The 26,921-nt window shown below is 39.2% G+C and overlaps 1 protein-coding gene across 6 annotated transcripts in view; it reads left to right on the top strand.

The window, feature by feature from the left end:
• Positions 1 to 26,921, top strand: part of SYNE2 (spectrin repeat containing nuclear envelope protein 2) — a 328,786-nt gene that overhangs the window by 30,630 nt on the left and 271,235 nt on the right. For all 6 annotated transcript variants that reach the window (XM_044924868.2, XM_044924865.2, XM_044924866.2 and 3 more), the window contains exon 2: positions 22,549 to 22,677. In XM_044924868.2, the coding sequence (XP_044780803.2) occupies positions 22,599 to 22,677 (79 nt within the window). In that variant the 5' untranslated portion in view covers positions 22,549 to 22,598. The remainder of the gene's footprint in view (positions 1 to 22,548; positions 22,678 to 26,921) is intronic.

Raw genomic sequence — 26,921 nt, 5'->3', positions numbered from 1 at the left:
CTGTAGCCCATCAGGCTCCTCTGCTCATGGGATTCTTCAGGCAAGAATACTGGAGTGGGTTGTCATTTCTTCTTCCAGGGGATCTTCCCAACCCAGGGATTGAACCTGCATCTCCTTGCATTGACGGGCAGATTCTTTACCACTAAGCTACCTAGGAAATCCATTGGGGTAGTAGTGTTATTAATTTTGTGTCTTTAAATGGCATGGACTATTCTCTAATTATTAAAAAACTTATAAAGAAAACCCTAACAGCATAGAAATAGCGATCATTTTGAGAATGAAAATAAGTTTTCAATAACAGAATTTGTTTGCTAGTTTCCATACTGTCTGAGGGCTTCCCTCATAGATTAGTTGGTAAAGAATCTGCCTGCAATGCAGGAGAGCCAGGTTCGATTCCTGGGTCAGGAAGATCCCCTGGAGAAGGAAATGGCAGCCCACTCCAGTATTCTTGCCTGGAGAATCCCATGGACAGAGGAGCCTGGCAGGCTACAGTCCATGGGGTCTCAAGAGTTGGACACGACTTAGTGACTAAAGAGAGAAAGAAAGAGATACTGTCTGAGGATATCATGTAATGAGAGTGTGATTTTCAGTCATTTAAGGTGATATTTTGAACTTTAGCATTAGAAAAGCAGATTTGTACCCATCAGACTCACTCTTTGCGTCCATGGAGAAGGTGTTCATCCTGTGGCCTCCCAGACAATCCAGAGGCTCGCCCCTGCCCTGGCCTTGTTGGCATTGCCAGCCAGATTGAGGATTGATGACAACTCAAAATAGCTCAGTACCTGAACTGGAAGGCATATAACTTCTAGAGCAGCAAGGAACTATTTTTTATTCATTCCTATTGTTTGAAATAATGCTTTTTAAAATGGTAAGATGGCTGGATTTGGTACTTGTGTGGACTGTGAGCCTATTTTTTACAGCCTCATAAAATCCCAGGTTTATTTAGCTGGAAGTGCTCTTAGAGAATGTCTAGTTCCACCCTTATGGATGAGAAAATTGGGGTTCAGATTTGTTAAATGCATTCTCTATTTTTGGGCCAGAATGAGGAACAGAACTCAGGTCTGTAAACCACTGTTGTTGTTTCGTTGCTAAGTTGTATCCTATTCTTTTGCGACCTCATGGACTGAAGCCCTCCAGGCTCCTCTGTCCATGGGATTTCCCAGGCAAGAATACTGGAGTGGGTTGCCATTTCCTTCTCCAGGGGATCTTCCTGACCCAGGGATCAGGATTCTCGCCTATGTCTCCTGCTTGGCAAACAGATTCTTTACAACTGAGCCACCTGGAAAGCCCTTGTAAACCACTTCTGCTGCTGCTGCTGCTGCTAAGTCACTTCAGTCGTGTCCGACTCTGTGCGACCCCATAGATGGCAGCCCACCAGGCTCCCCCATCCCTGCAATTCTCCAGGCAGGAACACTGGAGTGGGTTGCCATTTCCTTCTCCATGTAGTCTAGGAATAATTCTGCAACATGGCATTGCCTCTTCAAAGACCTTTCAGCTTCCCAGACTAGACTTAGTGCAACTAGGGTATTCTAAGCCTGCATGGTAATCATTGTCCTTTACTTGATAGCCATGTGTGCTGGTCCTTGCTTCTCTCACCATGGGCAGAGATCTTGAGGCCAGACTTGCTTTTCTCCAGCTCACATGAGCCTGAGTCCTTGTTACTGCTGCCCATTCACCATTCCTGTCCTCCTGAAAATTAGTCTCATGGTATAACTCACTTAATTATTTGATTTAATCTACACAGAACAGAGCTGAAGGACAGTGGTAACAATGACCAGGGATCAAATAAGGTGAGGGATTATGTATCCCTCTTGCCTTGGAGACCATTTTTCTGAGGATTGACTATCTTGCTGACCATACAGCATAGTGCCTGAAACATGCATGCTGCCCATTAATACATTCTGGGTAAATTACTCTGTGGGAGAGGGAGAGGGTGGGTTGATTTGGGAGAATGGCATTGAAATATGTATAATATCATATATGAAACGAGTCGCCAGTCCAGGTTCAATGCACGATACTGGAGGCTTGGGGCTGGTGCACTGGGACGACCCAGAGGGATGGTATGGGGAGGGAGGAGGGAGGAAGGTTCAGGATGGGGAACACATGTATACCTGTGGTGGATTCATTTTGATATATGGCAAAACCAATACAATATTGTAAAGTTAAAAAATAAAAGAAAATTTAAAAAAAAAAAGAAAAGAGAGTGAAAAAGTTGGCTTAAAACTCAACATTCAGAAAACTAAGATCATGGCATTTGGTCCCATCACTTCATGGCAAATAGATGGGGAAACAATGGAAATGGTGACAGACTTTATTTTGGGGGTCTTCAAAATCACTGCAGATGGTGACTGCAGCTATGAAATTAAAAGATGCTTGCTCCTTGGAAGAAAATTATGACCAACCTAGACAGCATATTAAAAAGCAGAGACATTACTTGGCCAACAAAGGCCCATCTAGTCAAAGCTATGGTTTTTCCAGTAGTCATGTATGGATGTGAGAGTTGGACTATAAAGAAAGCTGAGCGCTGAAGAATTGATGCTTTTAAACTGTTGTGTTGGAGAAGACTTTTGAGAGTCCAACCAGTCCATCCTGAAGGAAATCAGTCCTTAATATTCATTGGGAGGACTGATGATGAAGCTGAAATTCCAATACTTTGACCACCTGATGCGAAGAATTGACTCGTTGGAAAAGACCCTGATTCTGGGAAAGATTGAAGGCGGGAGAAGAAGGGTAAGACAGAGGATGAGATGGTTGGATGGCATCACCGACTCAATGGACATAAGTTTGAGTAAACTCTGGGAGTTTGTGATGGACAGAGAGGCCTGGCATGCTGCAGTCCATGGGATTGCAAAGAGTCGGACACGACTGAGCAACTTAACTGAACTGAAACAATAACAACTTTTTTTTCTGGCCTTGTTAAGTTTTAGGAGATTAACCCTTGGTATTCTTTTCTGATTCAAATTTTGGTGTACCATCAAAATACAATGTAGGCATTAAAATGATGTTTATGAAGACTTATAACATGGAAATGCTTATGTTTAATATTTAGCAGAATAAAGAAAAATTTGTGGTATAATTGCAACACTATGAAAACAAAAAGCCTGTGTTACAGATAAAAGTAGTCTAAAAATTCACCAAACTATTAGGAGTGGTGGTATTTGTACGTTGGGTCTGTGGATAGATTTCTCATTTTTTAGTTTAAAAAATTAAAACTTGACATTACAACTTACTTTAATACACACAGTTTAAATTCCAAAAAACCCTCATAAAAGTAAAGGAATTGTATATTCCATTTTGCAGGAAATAAATTTAAACTACAGTTTGACTTTTTATCTTTACAGGGTACATAATTTAGATTAAAAATTTTTTTTTTACTCTCTATGAAACTTGAATCTATTTTTTGTAATAATAACCACATTCTTTATATTTTTTAACTTTCATTTTATATTGGAGTATAGTTGATTTACAGTGTTGTGTTAATTCTAGGTGTACAACCAAGTGATTGAGTTATACATGTATATACATCTATACTTTTTCAGATTCTTTTCCCATTTAGGTTATTACAGAGTGTTGTGTAGAATTCCCTGTGCTATATAGTAGGTCTTTCTTTATTTTATATATGGTAGTCAATGGCACCCCACTCCAGCACTCTTGCCTGGAAAATCCCATGGACGGAGGAGCCTGGTGGGCCGCAGTCCATGGGGTCGCTAAGATTCGGACAGGACTCAGCGACTTCACTTTGACTTTTCACTTTCATGCATTGGAGAAGGAAATGGCAACCCACTCCAGTGTTCTTGCCTGGAGAATCCCAGGGACGGGGGAGCCTCCTGGGCTGCCGTCTATGGGGTCACACAGAGTCAGACACGACTGAAGTGACTTAGCAGCAGTAGCAGTAGCAGTATATATATGTTAGTCCCAACCTCCAAATCTATCTCCCCTCCAACTTTTCCATTTATTAATAATAATCTGAAGTTTGTTTTCTAAGCCTGTGAATCTTTTTCTATTTTGGAAATAAGTTTATTTGTATCATTTCTTTAGTATCCACATATCATGATAACAGATTATATTTGTCCTTGTCTGACTTACTTCATTTAGTATGATAATCTCTAGGTATATCTGTATTGTTACAAATGGCAATATTTCATCCTTTTTTATGGCTGAGTAATATTCCATTGTATATATGTACCATATCTTTATCCACTCCTTTGTTGATGGACATTTAGGTTGCTTCTATGTCTTGGCTATTGTGAATAGTGCAGTAATGAGCACTGGGGTGCATGAATCTTTTCAAATTATGGCTTTTCTCTGAATGTATGCCCAGGACTGTAGTTGCTAAATCATACGGTAGCTCTATTTTTAGTTTCTTAAGGAACCTTCATACTATCCTCCATAGTGGCTGTACCAATTTATATTCCCACCAACAGTGTAGGAGGGTTCCCTTTTCTCCATACCTTCTTCAGCATTTATTGTTCATAGACTTTTTGTTGATGGCCATTCTGACTGGTATGAGGTGGTATCTCATTGCAGTTTTGATTTGCATTTCTCTAATAACGAGCGATGTTGAACATCTCTTCATGTGCTTTTTGGTCAGCTGTATGTCTCTTTGGAGAAATATCTATTTAGGTCTTTTGCTCATTTTTCTGTTTTTTTTTTTTTTTTTTTTTTTTTTTTTTTTAAGTTGTTTGTGTATTTTGGAGATTAGTCCCTTGGTTTGTTTTTTTGTTTGTTTTTCTATTGAGCACAATTTTTATCTGTTTTTTTAATCCCTTGTTGGTTGCATCATTTGCAAATATTTTATTCCATTGATTCCATTTCTTAAGTCTATTGTGGTGTTGGATTGGAGGAGCAAACTTATTTTTGCCCTTACTAATGATTAGTAATTTGACTAGATTCAGTTGTCCTAGCCAGCCCCCTCATCCACTAGTCTATATTTGGCAGGTCCTACCTGTGGTCATGTATGGATGTGACAGTTGGACTGTGAAGAAGGCTGAGTGCCGAAGAATTGATGCTTTTGAACTGTGGTGTTGGAGAAGACTCTTGAGAGTCCCTTGGACTGCAAGGAGATCCAACCAGTCCATTCTGAAGGAGATCAGCCCTGGGATTTCTTTGGAAGGAATGATGCTAAAGCTGAAACTCCAGTACTTTGGCCACCTCATGCGAAGAGTTGACTCATTGGAAAAGACTCTGATGCTGGGAGGGATTGGGGGCGGGAGGAGAAGGGGATGACAGAGGATGAGATGGCTGGATGGCATCACTGACTCGATGGACGTGAGTCTGGGTGAACTCTGGGAGTTTGTGATGGACAGGGAGGCCTGGCGTGCTGCGATTCATGGGGTCGCAAAGAGTCGAACACGACTGAGCGACTGAACTGAACTTGCTTTACCAGGAAAATCTTCAGAGTGAGAAGGTAGAACCTGCTCCTTTTCTGATAAGCATGTTAGGACAAGCCTTGCTTATTTGGATTGCCCCAGGCAATTAGTGACTGCTGTCAGTTATGCATCCCAAGCATAGTGTCTTATCTCTGGAGGATCTTTCCCACATACTCATCTTACATTCCTAGTAACTGATACAGTGCCAGGCAAGTAGTAAGCACTCAGTGGATATTTGTTAACTGAATGAATTAATAACAGTCAGTCTTACATGGAATGCTTAACTCTCCATGAATTTAGTTCATGCTTTTATAATATTTATCTAAAGCTTGAGTAGTAGAATAAAACTGGATCAGAAAGCTTCTAAGTTAAGCAAGAAACTTAGCAGTCATGTATGTGTGATTGAAGGCTGATAGTGGAACTTAGTCAGTGTAAGACAAAGGGAACCCTTATCTGAAAGAGGTTAATTCTGTGAATTTCCTCTGTAAGAACATGGTCAAAGAGAAAGAATGGGTACCTGGCCAAGCAGCAGCTGGTGCATCTGTTGATAAATATGTGTGTCATTTGGGTTGGTTGTAGTAGTGCAAGCCAAAAGGAAAAAGCAAATCACTCTTCCTTTTCCCATTTTTAATAGTGAGTTAATTTCAAAGTGTGAAAACATTTCTGCAGCTGCCACTAAAGTTGGCAAATATTTTTCTAAAGGAATAGTACATTTCAGAAACAAATTTCTCATCTTAACAGCCAGCATATTTCTGGCTGTTGTATTTGCTCGCAAACATTTCAAATTGAGAAATATTTATTTTAAATGTCTTGGAGATACCAGTATTTGGAATTTTACAGACCACGAATCCTTCGTCCATGGGGAAATGCTTCCCAACAGAAACAAAATTGCACATACAGCTATGTTACTTGAAACACTTGACAAAAATCCTGTTACAATCAGTGAGATCCTGCACTCACCAGGCAGCATGAGATCCTGCACTCACCAGGCAGCACCTGAAATGTCCAACTAGGACGTTTTCCCAGATGTTTCAGTCATTTCAGAATTTGGCCAGTGAACATGCAACCATTTTGGCCACAGCTCAGTAGTACTAGTAAGGCTTGGTAAATTTAATACAATTCGTCTGTCTTCTTCATCCTTCCTTTTCTTCCAGAATGGTTTGGGACCACAGTTCCTCTGGAACATTGAAAAATCCAAGAAAAAAAATTATTATAAGTGGAAATAGGCATTTTACCTTAAAATACATTTCAGAAGACGCTTGAGGACAGTTCACTTTTTTGTGGCCAAGGGTTCTGGCCATTTGGGGAGAAAAAAACAATCTTGTCAAAAGTGGAAGGAAAGGAAACAATTCAAATGGAGATATCAAAGAGGATATTATAACTTTTAAAAAATACCTTGTACCCAGGAGGACCTAAATTTCAGAATTATTTTTATTTGTGTATGTATTAAAAGACATCCTTGTAAAATACACTTTCTGAGTTTTGGTTTGCTTCCTTATTTGGTTATTTAGTTTTTTCATTTTTTTACCCTGTTCACAAAGAATTCAAGATGACCACAGCAAATATATATGAGAAAGAGACTGTATGTCAATAAAAAGTAAAAACAAAAAAACAAGATAAAGGCCAGGGAAAAACAGATATAACTAGCACCAACGTAATTGCTACAATTTGACCTTAGAGTTAGCTCTGTGTTTCTAGACATCCTAGGTGAAAAAGGAACACTAATTATATGGTTCTTGTTTTCAGAAAGGAAAACAATAACAAAAATGATACAGAAACAACCACAAGAAAACCCAACCCATGTCTCCAAGGAAATGAAATATTTCCTAGCATTAAATTATTAAAAAAAGAAATTTAATGGAGGGCTTCCTACCAGGCAAATGAGAGTTGTAGAGACAGTGTCCTCCATTACATCGCTCTCATTTGTTCAGTTGTTTACTCGTACCTCAGACATTTATTGTGGAGCACTTTGTGCCACATACTGTGCTCGGTGACAAAGATACGACAGTGAGCCATACGTAGTCCCTTTCTTAGAGCTCACAGTCCAGAGTCTCCAGAAGACCCAGGGCCAATGGATCTGCTCCAAAAGGCCAATGGATCTGCTCCTCCCTCAGCAGTGGAATTTGTGAGGGTTTCTCCATGTTAGCAGGAATTTGAAGTTGACATTTCAGGACCTACAGCCTCTGCCGAAATGCCAGGATGCTTGCAGTTTACTCTGGCATGAACTCCTGGGAAGAGATTAGTACGAACTAGGTGATCTAGGTGATCAAGACAGGGCTCCCACTGTCTTGCCTGGGTGCAGGGCTGAAGTTATTCCTGGAGTGGGGACCAGAGTAACTGATCTGTTAGTCACACAGCTACTTCTTGGGGAAGTAGCCAGTTTCCTGAATGGCAAGTGGAACTACCTAATTCCGTTTCTTTGCACTGTTTGTTTGGAAAATTTCAGCAATTTATATATAATGATTTTAATGGCTTTTTGAAGTTGTATTTAATAGGTGGTGTTTAAGTTGTCCTCTTTTCATTTTTATGTGCCAGCAATTTATGGAACATCCAATTTGTGCTGCTGTAATGGGAGGGGACTGGGACAGAGAGGAATAAAAACACCCTCAGATCCTGGACTGCTGATCTTCAAGAGAGAGGAGACTGATGGTCAGGGAATGGGGACATGTGGGAGAGGCAGAGTAGGACTATATTCACAAAGAATGTAATTATTGAAAACATGTTCTTGAGTGCAAAGAGTTCTTAAGAATATATATTTTTTGTGAATAATAAACCAATTTATGCCCTTTAGTACCGTGTGTGTGTGTGTGTGGTAGTCACTCAGTCATGTCCAATAATGGACTATAGCCTACCAGGCTCCTTCTGTCCATGGATTTCTCCAGGCAAGAGTACTGGAGTGGGTAGCCATTCCCTTCTCCAGGGGATCTTCCTAAGCCAGAGATCTAACCTGGATCTCCCACGTTGCAGGTAGATTCTTTACCATCTGAGCCACCAGGGAAGCCCTCCACCTCCCCTAGAGGCATTGCTAATCCATTGCTTCTAGGCAAGACTCCCCATTGACTCAGGGTCTCCATGGGAATGAGGCTACAGGTGATATGTACTTAGTTCAAGAAGATGGGAGAGGGGCAAACAGAACATGACTAATAGAGTGGGTCACGAAGTCATTCCTAGTGTTTTAGGAATGCTTCACTGTGTTGTCTATAAATTAGATCTCTTCCTAGAGCTTACAACTGGAATCTAGATATCTTCAAGCAACTGGACATTGAAAAATATTAAAAAGATCTCACTTACTAAAAGCACGTAAACTTCACCCTCCACTAATACATTTTTCTTTCTCACCAATGGAGAACAACTTGCATTTGTGTCTCACTTTGTAAATTTCAACATGCTACATATGTTGTCTCATTGTATCCAACAAGACTGACATTGTCCAGCAATGTCAAGCAAGTCTGAGTTCATTTAACTCACTTATCTGTACTCTCTCTTATTCTAGAGAAAGTTTGAAGCAGTTTGCCAAGAAACAAAATTCAATAGAAAAAAAGCTTGGCGAGGGTATTGCAGCAAGGAAAAAATAAGTAAATGCATAAAGCCAGTGGGGAGCACCTTGTTTTCTGTAAAGTCATTTGTAGTTGCTAGATCTGGGCTATACCAGCCAAAATAAAGAGAGGGAAACTTTGTTTATAAAAATAACATGGTCATTAGATTAAAAGAATGAATGCTCAGGGTCACAGTTTTTCTTGGTACTGAGACCCAAGAATTTTCCACACTGTGTTCTCATAAAAGGAGGTTGTCCTCCTGAACTCCTGTGTAAGAAGTACAACGGTAGGTCTCTTTGACTGTTTTCTACAATATCCTGTTCGGTAAGGCTTACGGGATTATGCCAGAGTACATTTTAATAAAAGCGATTCTCTGGGGGGAATAAAACAATACAGTTCAAGTTCACAGCTCCCTGGTGGCTGGACCGGATCCAAAGACCACATCCAGGAATGGAGAGTGTTCAGTCTTTCAAACGTTCCTCCAGGAATATTATTTCTTGTAATCCAAAGTTTTTAAATGCACAGCAGAGAACTTTAGGTTAGATTCTTTGGCAAGAACGTGAAAGCCTATGAGTTGGCTCAAACAGAATCATTTCACAGATGAAGAAATGGGACCTTGGAGAAGCTGATGATTTATCAAGGCCATGAGGTCGGTGGCAGAGCTGGGACCAGGGCCAGGTTCTTCCAACTCTACGTCTAGGGCTCTTTCAACCATTTCATCTCTCCTGTCTAACCTCAGTAGAATTCCAGGTTCTTCCAATTCTACATCTAGGGATCTTTCAACCATTACACCTCTCCTATCTAACCTAAGAAGAATTTATTACAATTTAAAAATGTTTACAGTGAATATTTCTTAATGATGTTTTGTTTTATATCATATTTACCACTTATTATAAACTTTATTAATAACTTATTTGATTCATAATGGGTCAACAGATGGCAGAATAGTTTAAAATCTGCAAATGTAAAATGATCCGAGAAGAGGAAATCAGTTAGGATACATGTTTTAGAGAATCCTCATTTAATTTGTTGTTCAAGAAAATAACTAAAAGTTTGGTCTGGGAAAAAAAATGAATGACTGTTTCTAACATATACAGTGTACTTCCTACTTAGATGTTAACTTTTTAGAAGAATGAGTCATTAACTGTAGAGCTGAAGCCCTACCTTCTCACTTTTTTGCCCTCCACCTTGAAATGGGTGGGTGTCATTTCCCAGCATGTTTCTGTTTTTTTACCATATACATATGTGTGTGTTTAAAATTTCATGTGTTTCATATGAAATACATAAATGGCTTCATAGTGTATCAGTCCTTTTGCACTTTTTCTGCCCCTATCCCCCAACATTTTAGTTTTTTACAAAGCTTTTTATTTTGTATTGGAGTATAGCCAATTAACAAATGTTGTGATATTATTAGTTTCAGGTGAACGACGAAGAGATTCAGCCATATATATACATGTATTCATTCTCCCCCAAACTCCCTTCCCATCCAGGCTGCCACATAACATTGAGCAGCGTTCCAAGGGCTATATAGCAGGTCTTCAACATTTTAGTTTTAATGTATAACCTTGCTGATACTGGTCATTCATTTTAGCTGTGGAATAGTCTTTCCTTGTATGAATCAACTATAGTTGATCCACTCTCCTATTGATGGGATTCAACTGTTTCCATTTTTTCTGTTACATATAATGAACCTTCTTGAAGATAAGTCCTTGTGTGTGCAATTTTAGAGCATTTTTTAATCGGCAGAGGTTCACTAGTTGTTGCTCCTCTTATCTGAGCATCAGTCAGATGCTGTGTGCTCCTGGGACATCCTTGCAACCAAAATTATGTTTGGGTCCATTTGCCGCTGGTGCTGATCCAGTCTCTGTGCATCTTCAGTGCCCTCCAGCTTCTTGTGTGTCTGTCTGCTCGGTTTGCTCCTGTTCTCTACTAGGGCCTGTTTTAAGCACCTTTCATTTCTTAAGAACCCTACACAACTCTAGCTCCCTCACACCCAAGAGATGAACTGACATCTTATTTTCCTGAGAAAAATGAGGTCATCTGCTGAGAGCTCCCTCTATCCTTCTCTTCCAGACTTCTCAGCATTTCTATCTAGAGGAATTTTCTGTGCAAATCATAAGTGCTTTGTGATTCTCAGACCCCAAATTGGAACTCTGTCTTATGGGGAGCTGCAAAAATCACTAATTAGTGACAAATCACTAATTCAAATACCCTCTGCCACCAGCCTCCAGTTCTAGCTTAATACCCAAAGTGAGTACCTCACTGTGACGGTTCTTCAGTTTCCCTCAGTCATCAGTCTGTGCTCCTTCCTCTGTCCATTCACCTCTTCCTGTCTTCACGTCCCCTCTTTCTATTTCACCCTCCCTGTAGCTCCCACCCTGGCCCTCTCTTCTAGAATCCTGCTTTTTCCTGCTCAGATCTGCTGCGTGGCAGTCATCCTGGGAACTTCCCTTTATTCTTTCTGTTCTGTATCTACTCTGTTTTTTCCATGTTTACTTTAGTTTTCTATTTTGTTGGAACACTTCCCTTCCTCTTTCTATTTTACTTTCTTATTCTGTTGGAGTAACCTTTTCTAGCAGCTTTCTAAGAGCCAGAGCATAGGAAATAAAGTTTCTGGAGCTTTGCATGTCAAGAAATGATTGTTTTCTACCCTAACACTTAATTAAAACTTTAGCTGGATATAGACTGTAGGTTGAAAATAACTTCCTATCTGATTTCTAAAAATTGTGTTAATACACATAACATAAAATTTACCCATTTAACTGTTTTTAGATGTATAGTTTGGTGGTATTAAGTACATTCATATTGTTGTGTAACAACAATTACCACCATACATTTCCAGAACTCTTTATCTTCCAAAACTGAAAGGCTATACCTATTAAACAATGAGTTAGCTAAATTTAATTAAAAGTTAATTAAAACAATTAACATCTCCCTCCCCCAACCTCTGGCAACCACAATTCTACTTATGTATCTATGAATATGAGTACTGTGGGGACTTCATATAAGTGGAATTATACAGTCTTTATCTTTTTGTTACTGGCTTATTACACTTAACATGATGTTCTCAAATTTGCTGTCGTGTTGTAGTATGTGTCAGAATTTCTTTCTTAAAGTTGAATAACAGTCTGTTGTATATACATGCCACATTTTGTTTATCCATTCACCCATGTATGAACACTTGGGTTGCTTCTACCTTTTATCCATTGTGAATAATGCTGCTGTCTTGATGAAAGTGAAAGTGGAGAGTGAAAAAGTTGGCTTAAAGCTCAACATTCAGAAAACGAAGATCATGGCATCCGGTCCCACCACTTCATGGGAAATAGATGGGGAAACAGTGGAAACAGTGTCAGACTTTATTTTTGGGGGCTCCAAAATCACTACAGATGGTGACTGCAGCCATGAAATTAAAAGACGCTTACTCCTTGGAAGGAAAGTTGTTATGCTATGACCAACCTAGATAGCATATTCAAAAGCAGAGACATTACTTTGCTAACAAAGGTCCGTCTAGTCAAGGCTATGGTTTTTCCTGTGGTCATGTATGGATGTGAGAGTTGGATTGTGAAGAAGGCTGAGCGCAGAAGAATTGATGCTTTTGAACTGTGGTGTTGGAGAAGACTCTTGAGAGTCCCTTGGACTGCAAGGAGATCCAACCAGTCCATTCTGAAGGAGATCAGCCCTGGGATTTCTTTGGAAGGAATGATGCTAAAGCTGAAACTCCAGTACTTTGGCCACCTCATGCGAAGAGTTGACTCATTGGAAAAGACTCTGATGCTGGGAGGGATTGGGGGCAGGAGGAGAAGGGGACGACAGAGGATGAGATGGCTGGATGGCATCACTGACTGAATGGACATGAGTTTGAATGAACTCTGGGAGTTGGTGATGGACAAGGAGGCCTGGCGTGCTGCGATTCATGGGGTCACAAAGAGTCGGACATGACTGAGCAACTGAACTGAATATGAGTGTAAAAAAAAAAAAATCTCTTTGCGATTCTGCTTTCAATTCTTTAGTGTATGTACCGAGAAGTGGAATTGCTGGATCATCACATGGTAATTCTGTTTTTAGTTTTTTAAGGAACTGCCATACTGTTTTCCATAGCAGCTACACCATTTTTACATTCCTGCCAAGGGTTCTGATCTCTCCACATTCTTGCTAACAGTTGCTATTTTCTACTTTTTTTCTTTTTGATAGTAGCCATCCTAATGGGTTTGAGGTGGTATCTCATTGTAGTTTCAGTTTGTACTTCCCTTATGATTAATGATGTTGTGCTCAAGACTGCTGCCCATTTTAATTGGGTTGTTCACTTTGTTGTTGTTGATGTGGGGGAGTTCTTTATATATAATGGATGTTAATTTCTTATCAGGTAAATAATTTGCAAGTATGTTCTGCCATCCCATGGGTTGCCTTTTTACTCTGTTAATTGTGTCCTTTGAGGAACAGAAAAATTAAATTTTATTGTAGTTGAATTTATTTTTCTTTTGTTGCTTGTGCTTTTGGAGTCATATCCAAGGAATCATTGTGAAATCCAATGTCATTAAACTTTTGCTCAGTGTTTTTTTTTTTTTTTTAATAATCTTATTTATTTGTGTCCTTATGACTGTTCTGGGTGTTTGTTGCTCCACAAGCTTTTCTCTGGTCGCAGTGAGCAGGAGCTATTCTCCAGTTGTGGTGCACAGGCTTCTCATTGTGGCGGCTTCTCTTGTTGAGGAGCAAGGCTCTGGAATGCGTGGTCTTCAGTAGTTGAGACACGTGGGCTCAGTAGTTGCGATTCCCTGGGCTCAGTAGTTGTGGTGCATGGGTTTAGTTGCTCTGAAGCATGTGGGCTCTTCCCAGATGAGGGATCAAACCCTTCTCTCCTGTGTTGGCAGGCAGATTCTTTACTGCTGAGTCCCAAGGGAAGCCCCTGCCCTATGTTTTTTTCTACAAGTTTTATAGTTTAAGCTCTTATGTTTAGATTTTCTCAGAATTTTTAAGATGTTTCTGTCTTCTGTCATCCAGCATGACTTATAAAGAGTCTGATGCTCTTCCGATTCTTTTTCCTTGGTGTATGGTATGGTTTTTATACTCTGGGAAGTTCTTTACTCTTGCTATTCTGAAATTTTGCAACCATGTGTTTTGCTGAGAGTCTTTAAAAATTTTTATTTTCTTGGCCACTCATTGTGCTTTTATAATACTTGTTCTTTAGTTCTAGAAAATCCTACATTACTTCTTTGATAATTTGCTCCCTCTGTTTTCTTATTTGGATGTTAGAGCCACTGGATGGGCCCTTTAAATTTTCTATTTTTTTTTTCTATTTTTCTTCATTTTGTTTATCGGAGATGTCCTTATTTAATTTTCTAACCCTTTTATTGATCTTTTAAAATACACCACTTAAATTTTTTTTTCATAGTACACTGTTCCTGTCTTATTGTCTTGCCAAACTCCATCTTCCTGGTCTGAGTTGATCCTGTTGACTGAGTTTCCCATGGGACATGAAACATTTACTTTGAAAAAAAAAATGGAGTATGCACAATCACCTGGGTTCAGAGCTGATGTCTGATGTACATCTGATATTTCAAACCTGGAAATTTTGCTTTGCCCTCAAACCTGCTCCAGCTGCAGCCTTCTCTGTCTGGCTCAACTCATGGCCTCTTCCTCCTTTCTGTTGCCTAGGTCAAAAATTTAGGAGTCATTTTTTATTCATCTTTTTCTCTCACATGTGACATCAAATCAGTCAGAAAATCTTGTTGGCACCATCTTCAACATATACTTAGAATGACCACTTATTCCTTCTGTTTATACAGCCCCCGTCTTAGCCATCATCATCTGGCTTACTGTAATAACCTTTTCCTCCCAGCATTTTAATATGAAAATTATAAAACATCCAAAAATTTGAAAGAATTTTATATAAATACCCATATTCTTAATTCCTAGGTTCCACCTTTTACATTTTACCACGCTTGCTTTTTCATTTATTATCTATCTGTGCCTTCCTCTGTCCATCCGTTCTATGATAATCTTTTCATTAGTCTCCCTGCTTCATTCCTTGTCCCATATTTTGTTTCCACACATCAATCCAAATGATAGTTTAAGTCCGGTTGTATCTCTTCTCTGCTCGGAACTCTGCTATGGCTGCCCATTTCACTGTTACTAACTCTGTGGTCTTTTGATCCTAAAAAGGAAAATTGCCTTGGTAATTTTCAGATTCCTATGACATTGTGGATTCATTCTGAGTTTCTGTGTGATATTGCCATTTGTTTCACTGACAATGGAATTGACTTTTCTCTTGGAAGAAATAGAACAAATGGTAGTGCTTGTTCAGAGGGCTTCGATTAAAATCTTTATACGTTCATTCCTGCCAAGGTCATTTTCTTGCATTTTGTTTTCCATTTCAGCATATGTAAGTGTGAGTGTTATAAGCAAGACTAAGTCTAATTTCACAAGGGCTTTGCAAAATTAATTTTGTCTAATAGAATATGCTTTTGCTTTGATATTGTTAAAAATCAATGGTTAAAGAAAGAGCTAGTGAAATGTGTCAGCATGCAGAACAAAACTTTAAAATACATCTCCTGTTATATAGTGCATTGTCATGTGAAGGAGAAAAATGGAAAAATGTTGATTCTGTTTGCAACTGATATTGATAGCTTTTATCAGCTTTAAAATAAAGTTCATTTTATGGTGTCACTTCTAAAAAAATTCAATTACCAATTTCATTTTTTCTTTCTTTTCTTTCCTACACTTGCTGGTTCTTCCAGGTTCCTCTTTTGTGTTTGTTTCGATCTCTTTCTTTCATTCTTGGAGGCTCTCTTTAAATGTCTGGTGATCTTTGGTAATATAATCATTCAAGAGTGAAGGATGATAAAACCAATTAGTGGAAAATCATAGTAGCATGATTTGGCATGGAACTGACTTTCCTATTGAGGAACCCAAAATATCAGTCTCTAGAGGTCTTTTCTGGAAAAGGCAATGGCACCCCACTCCAGTACTCTTGCCTGGAAAATCCTATGGACAAGGAGCCTGGTAGGCTGCAGTCCCTGGGGTTGCTAAGAGTCAGACACGACTGAGCGACTTCACTTTGACTTTTCACTTTCATGCATTGGAGAAGGAAATGGCAACCCATTCCAGTGCTCTTGCCTGGAGAATCCCAGGGATGGCGTAGCCCTGGTGGGCTGCTGTCTATGGGGTCGCACAGAGTCAGACACGACTAAAGTGACCTAGCAGCAGCAGCAAAGGTCTTTTCTAAGGGCTTCACTTTCTCTGGAAAAGGATCCTCTGAAATCCCACCTGTGGGTAGAGCAAGTAGTTTGGGGAGCAGGTCCATCTGCCAGTGCTCATGAAGTAGGTGGGGTAGGTGAGGGCTTGGAGTCCTGCTGTTGCTGTGTACACTTGTCTGAAATCTTGCTCCAGTCTTGATGTTCAGCACACTCAGTTCCATTCATTTTCAGGCCTGTGTTTCATCTTCAACTTCTGCAGTATCTCACTACCAATCCTAGACTTCTTTGGGATGCTTCAGAGATACAGGTGGAGAAGCTAGAGTTAATACAAAAGCCAGGAATCTTTGGCAGCAGTTCAGGAACAAAGTCATGGGGTCTGGCTTCCCTGGTGGCTCAGACAGTAAAGAATCAGCCTGCAATGTGGGAACTTGGGTTCGATCCCTGGGTTGGAAATATCCCCTGGAGGAGGAGATGGCAGAGGAACCTGGTGAGCTACAGTCCATGGGGTTGCAAAGAATTCTAAAACATGACTGAGCAACTAAGCACAGCAGAATGGGATCATGGGCAGAGGTGATGGCAAAAGGAATTAATATATATATGAAAAAAACCCAAACCACTGCCAGTACTTACAACTTAAAGATCTCTTCAGGTTTTTGGGGAGACTGGTATTATGGTAGTAACAAAGGCAGGGAACTTTTGCTGGGGGGATGATGAGCTTTAAAAATTGGATTGTGGAGTACTAGGGCAGAATTTCTAGGTTAAAATAGGCCGATGAAAATGAAAAACAATTACTCTCTGAATGCATGCTTTCTAGATCTGTGCTGATTTCACACATCAGGTTTTATAGCATTGGAGGTTTTTATCCTTGTGTTTTTACTCTTCATTTTTATATTGTCATTAGCTTTTAATTTTTACTGCCAGTTAAGAAATGGGCTAATCTGGATAAAGTCATTTCCTGGATTGCAGTAAATGCTGTTTATATACTGTAGCACATCTACCATAGTAAGCATTTAGTAGATGTTAGTTACTGCTGTAGTTTTAAGTTTCATGTGCTTCACTGAAATCCAATACGTAAAATGTGTATTATTCCCTTTCTGTAGCGGTGGACACTGCAGTTCAGAGCATTTGGGACTTGGCTGGGGCTTCCATGGTGACTCAGCTTGTAAAGAATCAGCCTCGAGTGTGCGAGATGTGGGTTCAATCCCCGGGATGGGAAGATCCCCTGGAGAATGGAAAGGCTACCCACTCCAGTATTCTGGCCTGGAGAATTCCATGGACTGTATAGTCCATGGGGTCGCAAAGAGTCAGACATGACTGAGCAACTTTCACAAGGCCAACAGAAGACTCTCTTAGGAAGGTGGCTACATTTGCTCAGAGTTATCATGGTGGTAGTGGGTGGTTTAGCAGCACAGTTGGTATTGGCTGGTGAGTGACACTGCTTTGTTGTGAAGTAGCAATATCATATCCAGAGAACTGCTACATGTTTGTTTTCTAAAAGTGTGGTGGATAATTAAGATGGATTATTCCGGCATTTTGTGTTGGTCATTAGAAAAATAGTATCTGAAAGCAGATAGGAGAGTGGGCCTTAAAAATCAATGGATCTGGTAATTTGCATCAATTGCTTCTGGTTAAATAAAGATGAAAAGATAAGTAATAACAGAATTAGGAAAAGTTAATGGGAAAAAGGTGAAGGAACTTATTGCAAATATGTCATCAACTTTTCTTCTGTGAGCTTGTAGGCAGACTGGAGTTAATAATTGTCAGCTGCTAGGACAAGCTCGATATCTTAACTGACAAAAGGGAGATCCATTACAATTCCTAGCTGGACCATAAATAACATGCTGCAGCTGAAAGAACAAAAAACAGAACAGCGAGGTACCCCAGGGAAAATGTTGACATTTAAACCACTCTGTTAAAGAACTACCTACATGTACTTAACATGTCCTGCTCTGGTACATACACCTTCCGATCAAATTTTGAAGATGACATAAAAGTCCCTTTCTCCCCACTGACTGTGCTTTTTTCAGTGCTGTTAGAACAGCAGGGCTCATTAGCAAACTGCATAATAATGGAAAACGAAGCCTTTTGAACTACCAAAAGGACTTTCAGCAATCCTTTCTACAAATTTCTGACAAACTCAAGAGTTTTTCTAATATCCCATTTGTGTCAAGAGAGTATTTTTCTCATTATGAAGCTATAGATATACAGTTTCATAGTAAATGGATTGGAGAACCGACCCTGAACTAAGTAATACCTTATTCCTCGCTTGTCACTTCATCAAAATAAAAGCGTTTTTCTTATTGCAGCAGAAATAGGCATTCATCACTTGAAATTTTAAAAATACAGATAAGTGAAAGGAAGAAAATATTTAATAAAAATCACTAATAACTCCATCAATTAGAAAAAGATTTCTATTCAGATTTCACTTTTGAGTTGTAAAAATTCTAATCATACTAATCTGAAGTAAATACCAAGATTTCTTTAAAAAGGAAACTGCTCTAGTGTTTTGAGGTTTTAGAGATACCGGATGCATATTAAGATATATTGCATAAGCAAACCACAGTCATTTTAAAATAGCTTATGCCATTTATAAAAGCACATGCATTAATTTACATGGATTTTAAAAATACAGTTTCGCATGCTTCTACTTGATCTTTGAGTCTTCAATGCCACTGCATGAATTCTTTACCTAATCTCTGGTGTGTCCCTGAAGATGATTCATTATTTTCCTTCCGAACCGTGATGTTACATAATTGTAACCTTTATCTGAAAAGGAAAAGTAAGGCCATGAGGACTGCATGGGAAGAGACCGCGTTTGTCTTGTAATCCCACCAATGAAGGCGGCCTTTGTGCTCCGCATGGGGAAGGCAAGTGGCAGGATGGCCCTCTGGATTTTAACTGATAGACACTTGTGACTCATTGAGTACCTGGCCCAGCCTCATTCCTCTTTCTGCTTTCCCTTTCTCATACTCTTTCTAGCTTCTCAGTTTGGATCCAGAGACATCTCTCAAAGCTTTTCTTCTCTATTCTGTTCCAGTTTTTCACGAGCCCCATTTAGTAAGTATATTCCTCTCTGGAGATGTTAACTGTTTCTCACCCAAAACAATTACATTGGAAATGTCATCATACCTTGTCTTCAGTCAGATCCTCCTGACCTCTGTAGCATGTTTTGATAAATAATTGTACTAAAACAATATTTGGATCAGTAATCTAACACTTGTAATTGATTCCACCTTCATAGCTTGGTTTTACTTTTTTCTTTTTTCTAAAATTTTTTTTGGCTGCACCCCAGCTCGCTGGATCATAGTTCCCCAACCACAGGCCCCTGTACTCCAACCCAGGCCCTTGACAGTGAGAGCACGGAGTCTTAACCACTAGACCACCAGGAAGTTCCCTGGTTTTACTTTTTATTTACGTTTTTTAGAAACCCTAGAAAAATTCGTAAAAATTATTACATTTTATTGACTTGTTCATTAATAAAATTTCACTGTTAAAAACAGAAATGTCTGAGACAAATAGTTAATTTTAAGGTCTATACTTTCTTTTTACAAATACTTTTTTTTCCTATGGCTTTAAGATAGAAAACAGTGGATCCTACATGCCAGTCTAGCACAGGAACATTTTCTTGATTCTCTGGTTATCAATTTGCTGTCTGTGGTTCTGTTTTTAAGTTTTTTCTCCTACATTTGATATTTTATATTTATTTAATATTGAATGGCAATGAGTAGCTCTCAGAGACATTCTTATTAATACCCCTATATTAGCCTAATAATGCTTACAGGACTATTTGGAGTGAGATGCTGTTTTATATTAAGTACACTGCTGGTATCACATCTGTCTCTGATTCATGTGATGGGATGTGCCCTCTCCTTTGCTTCCATAGCACCTTCTACATACATTTCTTAGAAAAATTCTTTCAATATGTGTTCACTTGTCATTCTCAAAAGATTGAATTCCTTAAGAGCAGTGCATAGCATATGTAAATGCTAGCTGAGTAAGAGAAAGAAGGAATTAATGAAATGTCAAGAGTCGACTCATTAGAAAAGACTCTGATGCTGGGAAAGATTGAAAGCAAAAGAAGACAGCAGCAGAGGATGAGATGGTTAGATAGCATCACTGACTCAGTGGTCATGAATCTAAGCAAACTCTGGGAGATAGTGAAGGACAGAGAAGCCTGGTGTGCTGCAGTCCATGGTGTCACAACCAGCTGGACACGACTTAGCAATTGAACAACAAAGCTAGCTATATGAGGTACCAACCTGTTTTAGCTAAGAGCATGAACTCTGAAACCAAAACCACGTGGATTCAAATCTCAACTCCATCATTTAGTACGGTATGTCCACGGACAGGGCTTCCCTGGTGGCTCAGCTGGTAAAGAATCTGCATGCAATGTGGGAGACCTGGGTTTGATCCCTGGGTTGGGAAGGTATGTTTATGACATTTGTGCATCTCAGTTTTGTCATTTCAAATATGGGATAATTACCGTACCTAACTCATACAGTTGTGCTTAGAACAGTATCTCTATATAAGTAACTATCTCTGTACAGTATCTCTATACAGTAACTGCTGTATATGTGTTTGCTACTATTGCTATTGTCCTTCTATTTAATAGCCCTGGCGTGGAATAGCAGGTGCCATTAGGAAATTGATTCTGGAATTCAGGTTTTCTCCTGTCATCATGAAGAAGTATTTTCTTTCCACTTTGGGTTCAGGAGCTTTCGGTATGGAAAGAGGCAGGGGCGGTCTTTAGTACATCAAAAACTGAGGACATTTGTACCTTTATCAATCATCAGCCTGCACAGACTGGCCAGAACTAACAAGGAGCTTTTTATTTCAATCAGAATTGTATCAACTTAGCATAGGAACAGGAGAAGGAAACGGCAACCCACTCCAGTGTTCTTGCCTGGAGAATCCCAGGGATGGGAGCCTGGTGGGCTGCCGTCTATGGGGTCACACCGAGTCGGGCATGACTGACGTGACTTAGCGGCAGCAGCAACATAGGAACAATGTTACCTCAGGGAGACTCTGATTCATCTTACTTCTGAGGATAAAACAAATTAATTATTAATTAATAAGCATAGTTTCTTTGGTAGGTAAAAATCTTTAACAACAGTGATGCATGGGAGAGATGATAAAGGAGCTTTAGATAAACAGAGTAGGAAGACAGGATTGAAAGATTTTTGAAGTCTGGCTCAACTCTTGGATATTTAATGATTTTTGTTCTTGTTATTTTGAAAAAGTGGTTTATTAGATATGATTGATTGTATCTAGCTCTTGGCCTCAGGTTTATTTATTTTTTAGTTCCCCTCCTCAACATTTTATTATGAAGAATTTCTAATATACATCGATGTTGAAAGATTTAACAGTGAATACTCATGTGTTCAACACAAAGATTCTGCCATTATTGGTTTTCTATACTTTGTTGATTACGTATCTGTACACTTAACCATCCCTCTTTCCATCCTGATACATTTTGTCTTCTTGTATATTTGGTTAGGTTTATTTTGATAAGAAAGTCATCATCTGAATGGGAGAAGTCAATGATTTATTCTCAGCCCCCAGGATAGTAATAGCATACACATACATGAAGCAGTACTTTTAAAATGTTGATGGTAAGAATTACTCTTACTGGAAGGATTTCTTAAGAGTCAAAGTGGGGGTAGAGTAAAAAATGTGAGAGCGAGTGAGAGTGAAAGTCGCTCAGTGGGGTCCGACTTTTTGCTACCCCATAGACTATACAGTCCATGGAATTCTCCAGGCCAGAATACCGGAGTGGGTAGTCTTTTCCTTCTCCAAAGGATCTTCCCAGCCCAGGGATCGAATCCAGGTCTCCCGCATTGCAAGCATATTCTTTACCAGCTGAGCCACAAGAGAAACTCAAGAATACTGGAGAAAAATAAGGACTTGGGAAAATAACTCAGTAAGTAGGTAACCCATGAAAACATTCTTTTTCATACAGTATTTTTAGTTTCACTTTGCAAACTACACAGAACCAATTGTTACTGTTTTCAGTAAATGACAACCATCATGGAGCAGAAAAGGAAGTAAGTTAAATGGAAAGTTTTAAAATCCTTATAGGTGGAGGCTAATAATATAATACAAAGACCTAAGATATCAGTTTGTGTCAGCTTTACATCCTCTGGACAACTTACAGAATGTAATTGTGTAGCTTTCCTTTTCACTGGTAGTACAGATTCCACAATGCTAGCCCTTGTGGAGTTCTGCCCGCAACTCTGAAGGGCCTGAATAGATCATAGGGCAAAATCTTGATTATGATTCAGAAAAGAAGGCGTAGTCACTTTGTTCCTCATGAACTAAGCAAACACTCACTAGAAAGCTGTGATTCTTTTGGAGGGCGATTTCTGGTTGCTGTTGTTTTCTGACAGTGCATGTTTACTGGAAATGCAGAGCTGCAGAGTACTAATGAGCATTTATCCCTTCTATTTTTAGTTCACTTCTTTAACTGAGATGAACATGATATAATCTCACTGAGTCAAAGGATGGCATCTAGTCCTGTGCTTCCCGCCGAAGACCAACAGGTTTCCTTGGGCATTGATGATCTCCATTTTTCATTGCAAGGTAATTAAGATTGGTTGGGGTAACCCCATGGCAACTATGCAAACCTCACTGTCACCTGTTCACAAATTGTACGGCTTTCTGTCTCTGTTATGGTAAAATCTATACATGTTGTTGTTGTGTTAGTCGCTCAGTTGTGTCTGACTCTTTGCAACCTCATGGACTGTAGCCTGCCAGACTTCTCTGTCCATAGAATTCTCTAGGCAAGAATACTACAGTGTATAGCCTTGCCTTCTCCAGGGGATCTTCCTGACCCAAGGATCAAACCCTGGTCTCCTTCATTTCAGGCGGATTCTTTACCATCTGAGCCACCAGGGAAGCCCAAAATGTATACATATGTCTGTATTTTTCCATTTGTAGAAGCTTTAAGTATACTTCAGTATCTTTATTGCTATCTCAGCTGCTTAGGAAAATAAGGAATACCTAAAAGGAATTTGGTATTTTGGTTTTTTACTCTTCAGTGCATGTGTTTTTTTTGCAATGAAAATTAAATAGTTAATCATAGTTCACTTGTCATTGTTTACACTTATTTTACATCTTTTTGTAAATCCTCTTTTAAATGTAATATGCTATTTTTGTCCTAATAAAAAGGAAAAACAGTAATACTAAAAGTGAATGAACTTCCAGTCACATGAATTATATGTGAATTTATATGAGTACTGTCTATTTTTTTCATGCTTCTTGGCAATCTTTGTTATGTATTTTGAAAATTCATTAATCACTAGACTCTACCTTTGTTGCAAATCTTAGAGCCAAGTAAAGTTAGCTAGTGTAAAAAAAATAAGGCTATAGCAAGTCTTTGAAAATATTTATGTAACTCTGTGTTTTAAAGTAGTATAAAGATTATTGACAGTATTATGTAACATTCTTAGAATGTCACTTAGAAGCCATAGCCATAGGTTTGAGTCACTTGTTTTTTAAATTTTTTAATTTATTATTCTAAAATTGAAATATAATAGACATACAACAATGTATCAGTTTCAGGTGTACAATACAACAAAATTCAATATTTGTTTACCTTGTGAAATAATCACCAAAATAAGTCTAATTGATATCTGTCATCTTACATAGTTGCAGAATTTTGTTCTTGTGATGAGGACTTTTAAGATTTACTGTCTTAGCAACTTTTAAATATGTAAAATAAAGTATTGTTAACTATAGTTGCCGTGCTTTGCATGTGAGTAACAATAACTCATGTGACCTAAAACGTGTCAGGAAGATAGTGCATCAGTAAATGGTCAGGTAAATCCAGTTTCTTTCTTTTTCCTGAATCAATTGATCCTGATATTTATTTATTTATTTTTTTGGTTCTGGTTTTATTGAGATATAATTGATGTACAGCACTGATGAGTTGAGGGTGTACAGCCTAATGATTTGACTTATATAAATCATGAAATGAACATCATAGGTTAGTGAACATCCATCATCTCATATAGATGCAAAATCAAAGAAATAGGAGAAATTTAGTTCTATTTGATGAGAACACTTAGAATTTACTCTCTTAACAACTTTCATTTGTACCATAGAATAGTGTTAATTATATTTATCATGTACATTACACCTCTGATACTTATTTATCTTAGACCATGTGAAAGTGAAAGTGAAGTCGCTCAGTCGTGTCAGACTCTTTGCAACCCCATGGACTGTAGCCTACTAGGCTCCTCAACTAGACTTAATTTAGTGGGCCTTTTGAAACTTATAGATATATTTAATTACTGTGTTATGTAACAGGAGCTAATATAGTGTTGGAAGTCAATACAACTTCAAAAACAACCAAACACACAAACTCATAGGAAAAGATCAGACTTGTTACCAGTTGTGGCAGTGGTGGTGGAGTTGGCTGAAAGCAGTCACAAGGCGCAGACTTCACCTGTGGCGGATTCATTTTGATATTTGGCAAAACTAATACAATTATGTAAAGTTTAAAATAAAATAAAATTAAAAAAAATAATAATAAAGGTAAACCTAATTTCAAATGCTGGCTCTGACACTTACCAGTTCTTTGAACTTAGATAAGAGACTTTATCTTTTTTGAGTCTCCGTTTCCTCGTATTTAAAATATGGGTGATAATGCCTATCTTGCCCCTGCGCTTTGAGGATGAACATTATGCAGGCTTAGCACAATGCCTGCCAGATACAGAGTAGGAACTCAGTAAATGCATCACAATTTCTTTGTATATATTGCAGTTAAAGTCTTTGTTCCAAAGGATTTTTGTGCAGGAACACAAGGCTAGAGTAGAAACTGTATGCTGGATAGGAAAAAATTGTAAACCAGAAGTCTGGTTTTCATTGACTTGTGTTTTGTTTTGTTTTGACATTCCTGTTCAACTCCGGGAAATAGTGGAGGTCAGAGGAGCCTGGTGTGCTGCAGTCCGTGGGGTCACAAAGAGGCGGACATGACTTAGCGACTGAACAACAACAACAACAGTTCAATGGCTTTGCATCACATGTACAATGAAGTCTAAACTTTGTGGTGTGGCTCACACATACTGTTTGCTGTGCACCTTTCCCTGTGCCCTCCTCTCCTACAAGCACCCTGTTCTCCAGTCCCACAGGCCCCTGAGGAGTCGTACCCACACCACCCCACCGACTGCTTGTGTGCTTATGTTAAGGTGGTTGCCACTCCCTTGCCATCTCCTCCCACAAGAGTCCAGCTCATCCAGTCCTCCCATGTCCCTGTTCATCCCAAACTTAGCCAGACTCAGCCTCCTCCACAAGCCCCACTCTTCCTCTGGCTAAGATTTACGCTTCTCTTTTCTCCCATAGCGGAGAAGGCAATGGCACCCCACTCCAGTACTCTTGCCTGGAAAATCCCATGGACGGAGGAGCCTGGAAGGCTGCAGTCCATGGGGTCTCTGAGGGTCGGACACGGCTGAGCGACTTCACTTTCACTTTTCACTTTCATGCATTGGAGAAGGAAATGGCAACCCACTCCAGTGTTCTTGCCTGGAGAATCCCAGGGACGGGGGAGCCTGGTGGGCTGCCGTCTATGGGGTCACGCAGAGTCGGACACGACTGAATTGACTTAGCAGTTTCTCCCATAGCACCTACTTTAGCACTTATAATAGTGTTCATATTATAAGTGTTATATTTAAAAATGCTTTCTTCCCCATTGCAGAGTTTTATGTAGCATGCTCTAGCTTACACATCACCCTTTTGTACATTATCTCATTTGATCCTCACACCCACACTGTAAGGTAGATATTGTATCTTCCAGATACAGGGAAGGAAGCTGTGGCTCACAAAGGTGGAATTACTCTCCCAGGGTTACACAGCTAGTGAGCAGCAGAGCTAGGTTTTGACCTGGAGCATAGCTCTCTTTCCACTGCACCACACCCACTCTGACACAGTTCAGAGAACAACCTGAAAGAGGAAATTTCCCTAACAACTTTCTTTGGAAAGTGCACATAAATCTTAGCTTTAATTTTAGTCAACCCATAGCAAACTTTTATTTTTTAATTTTTACAGCCAATATGGATGGGCATTTTTAAGTAACATTAATCTCAGGTTCACAAATAGCTCAAAATAATGAACAAATTACTGGTAAATGAGTGTTTCCTATAGCATGTTTTTAATAAAATTTGGTTATTACAGTTTGCTTTACAGTAGGAGATGAGTGTGGGCTGTTTGGCAGTGGAAATGTGATATACATGTGCTGCCAGTGTGAATGATTTGCCTTCATGGTCTTTTTAGAGGAATGTAGAGCTGGGTATATTGCTCTATAGGGGGAGAGGTGGAAAGCCAACACTATAATGTAGTTGGCTTTACACGAAACAAGAGCTGCTCACATTAGCTACGTACCCTCAATGGAGGAGTTCCCGTGACTGTAGAATGAAGGCTTAACGGTGAAATAAATGGGTTTCCCAAAGTTAAGTTCTATATTGTTATTAGCAGATTTACAATGATTCTTCTGGCCTGAATTCTTTCTTGTTGAAAGAGAGAAAGAAAGCAAGGAGGAAGAGAAGAAGGAAGGAAAGAACTTGCATGTACTTCTGACGGTAACTTTGGTTTCGTTGCAGGATTGTTAGCTATGTAGACAAAAAATTGATAGATAACATTATGAACATTAGTTACTTCCAAACTGCAGGCTGTTGGCAGTAGTCTTAAAAACATTCAGCTCTGTCCACTCTGTAAGCCGACTTGTATTTCACAAAATTCACATGTGCTTAATGATCCTTGGAGTAATAGGAAAAAGAGATTTTATGTAAAATGAGAGGCTCAGGATGACTGCTCATAAGGAAGAAAGA

Source organism: Bubalus bubalis, chromosome 11, assembly GCF_019923935.1.
Source record: "Bubalus bubalis isolate 160015118507 breed Murrah chromosome 11, NDDB_SH_1, whole genome shotgun sequence".
Taxonomy (NCBI): Eukaryota; Metazoa; Chordata; class Mammalia; order Artiodactyla; family Bovidae; genus Bubalus; species Bubalus bubalis.
Note: the sequence above shows the minus strand (reverse complement) of the source record. Positions and strands in the feature narration are given on the sequence as shown.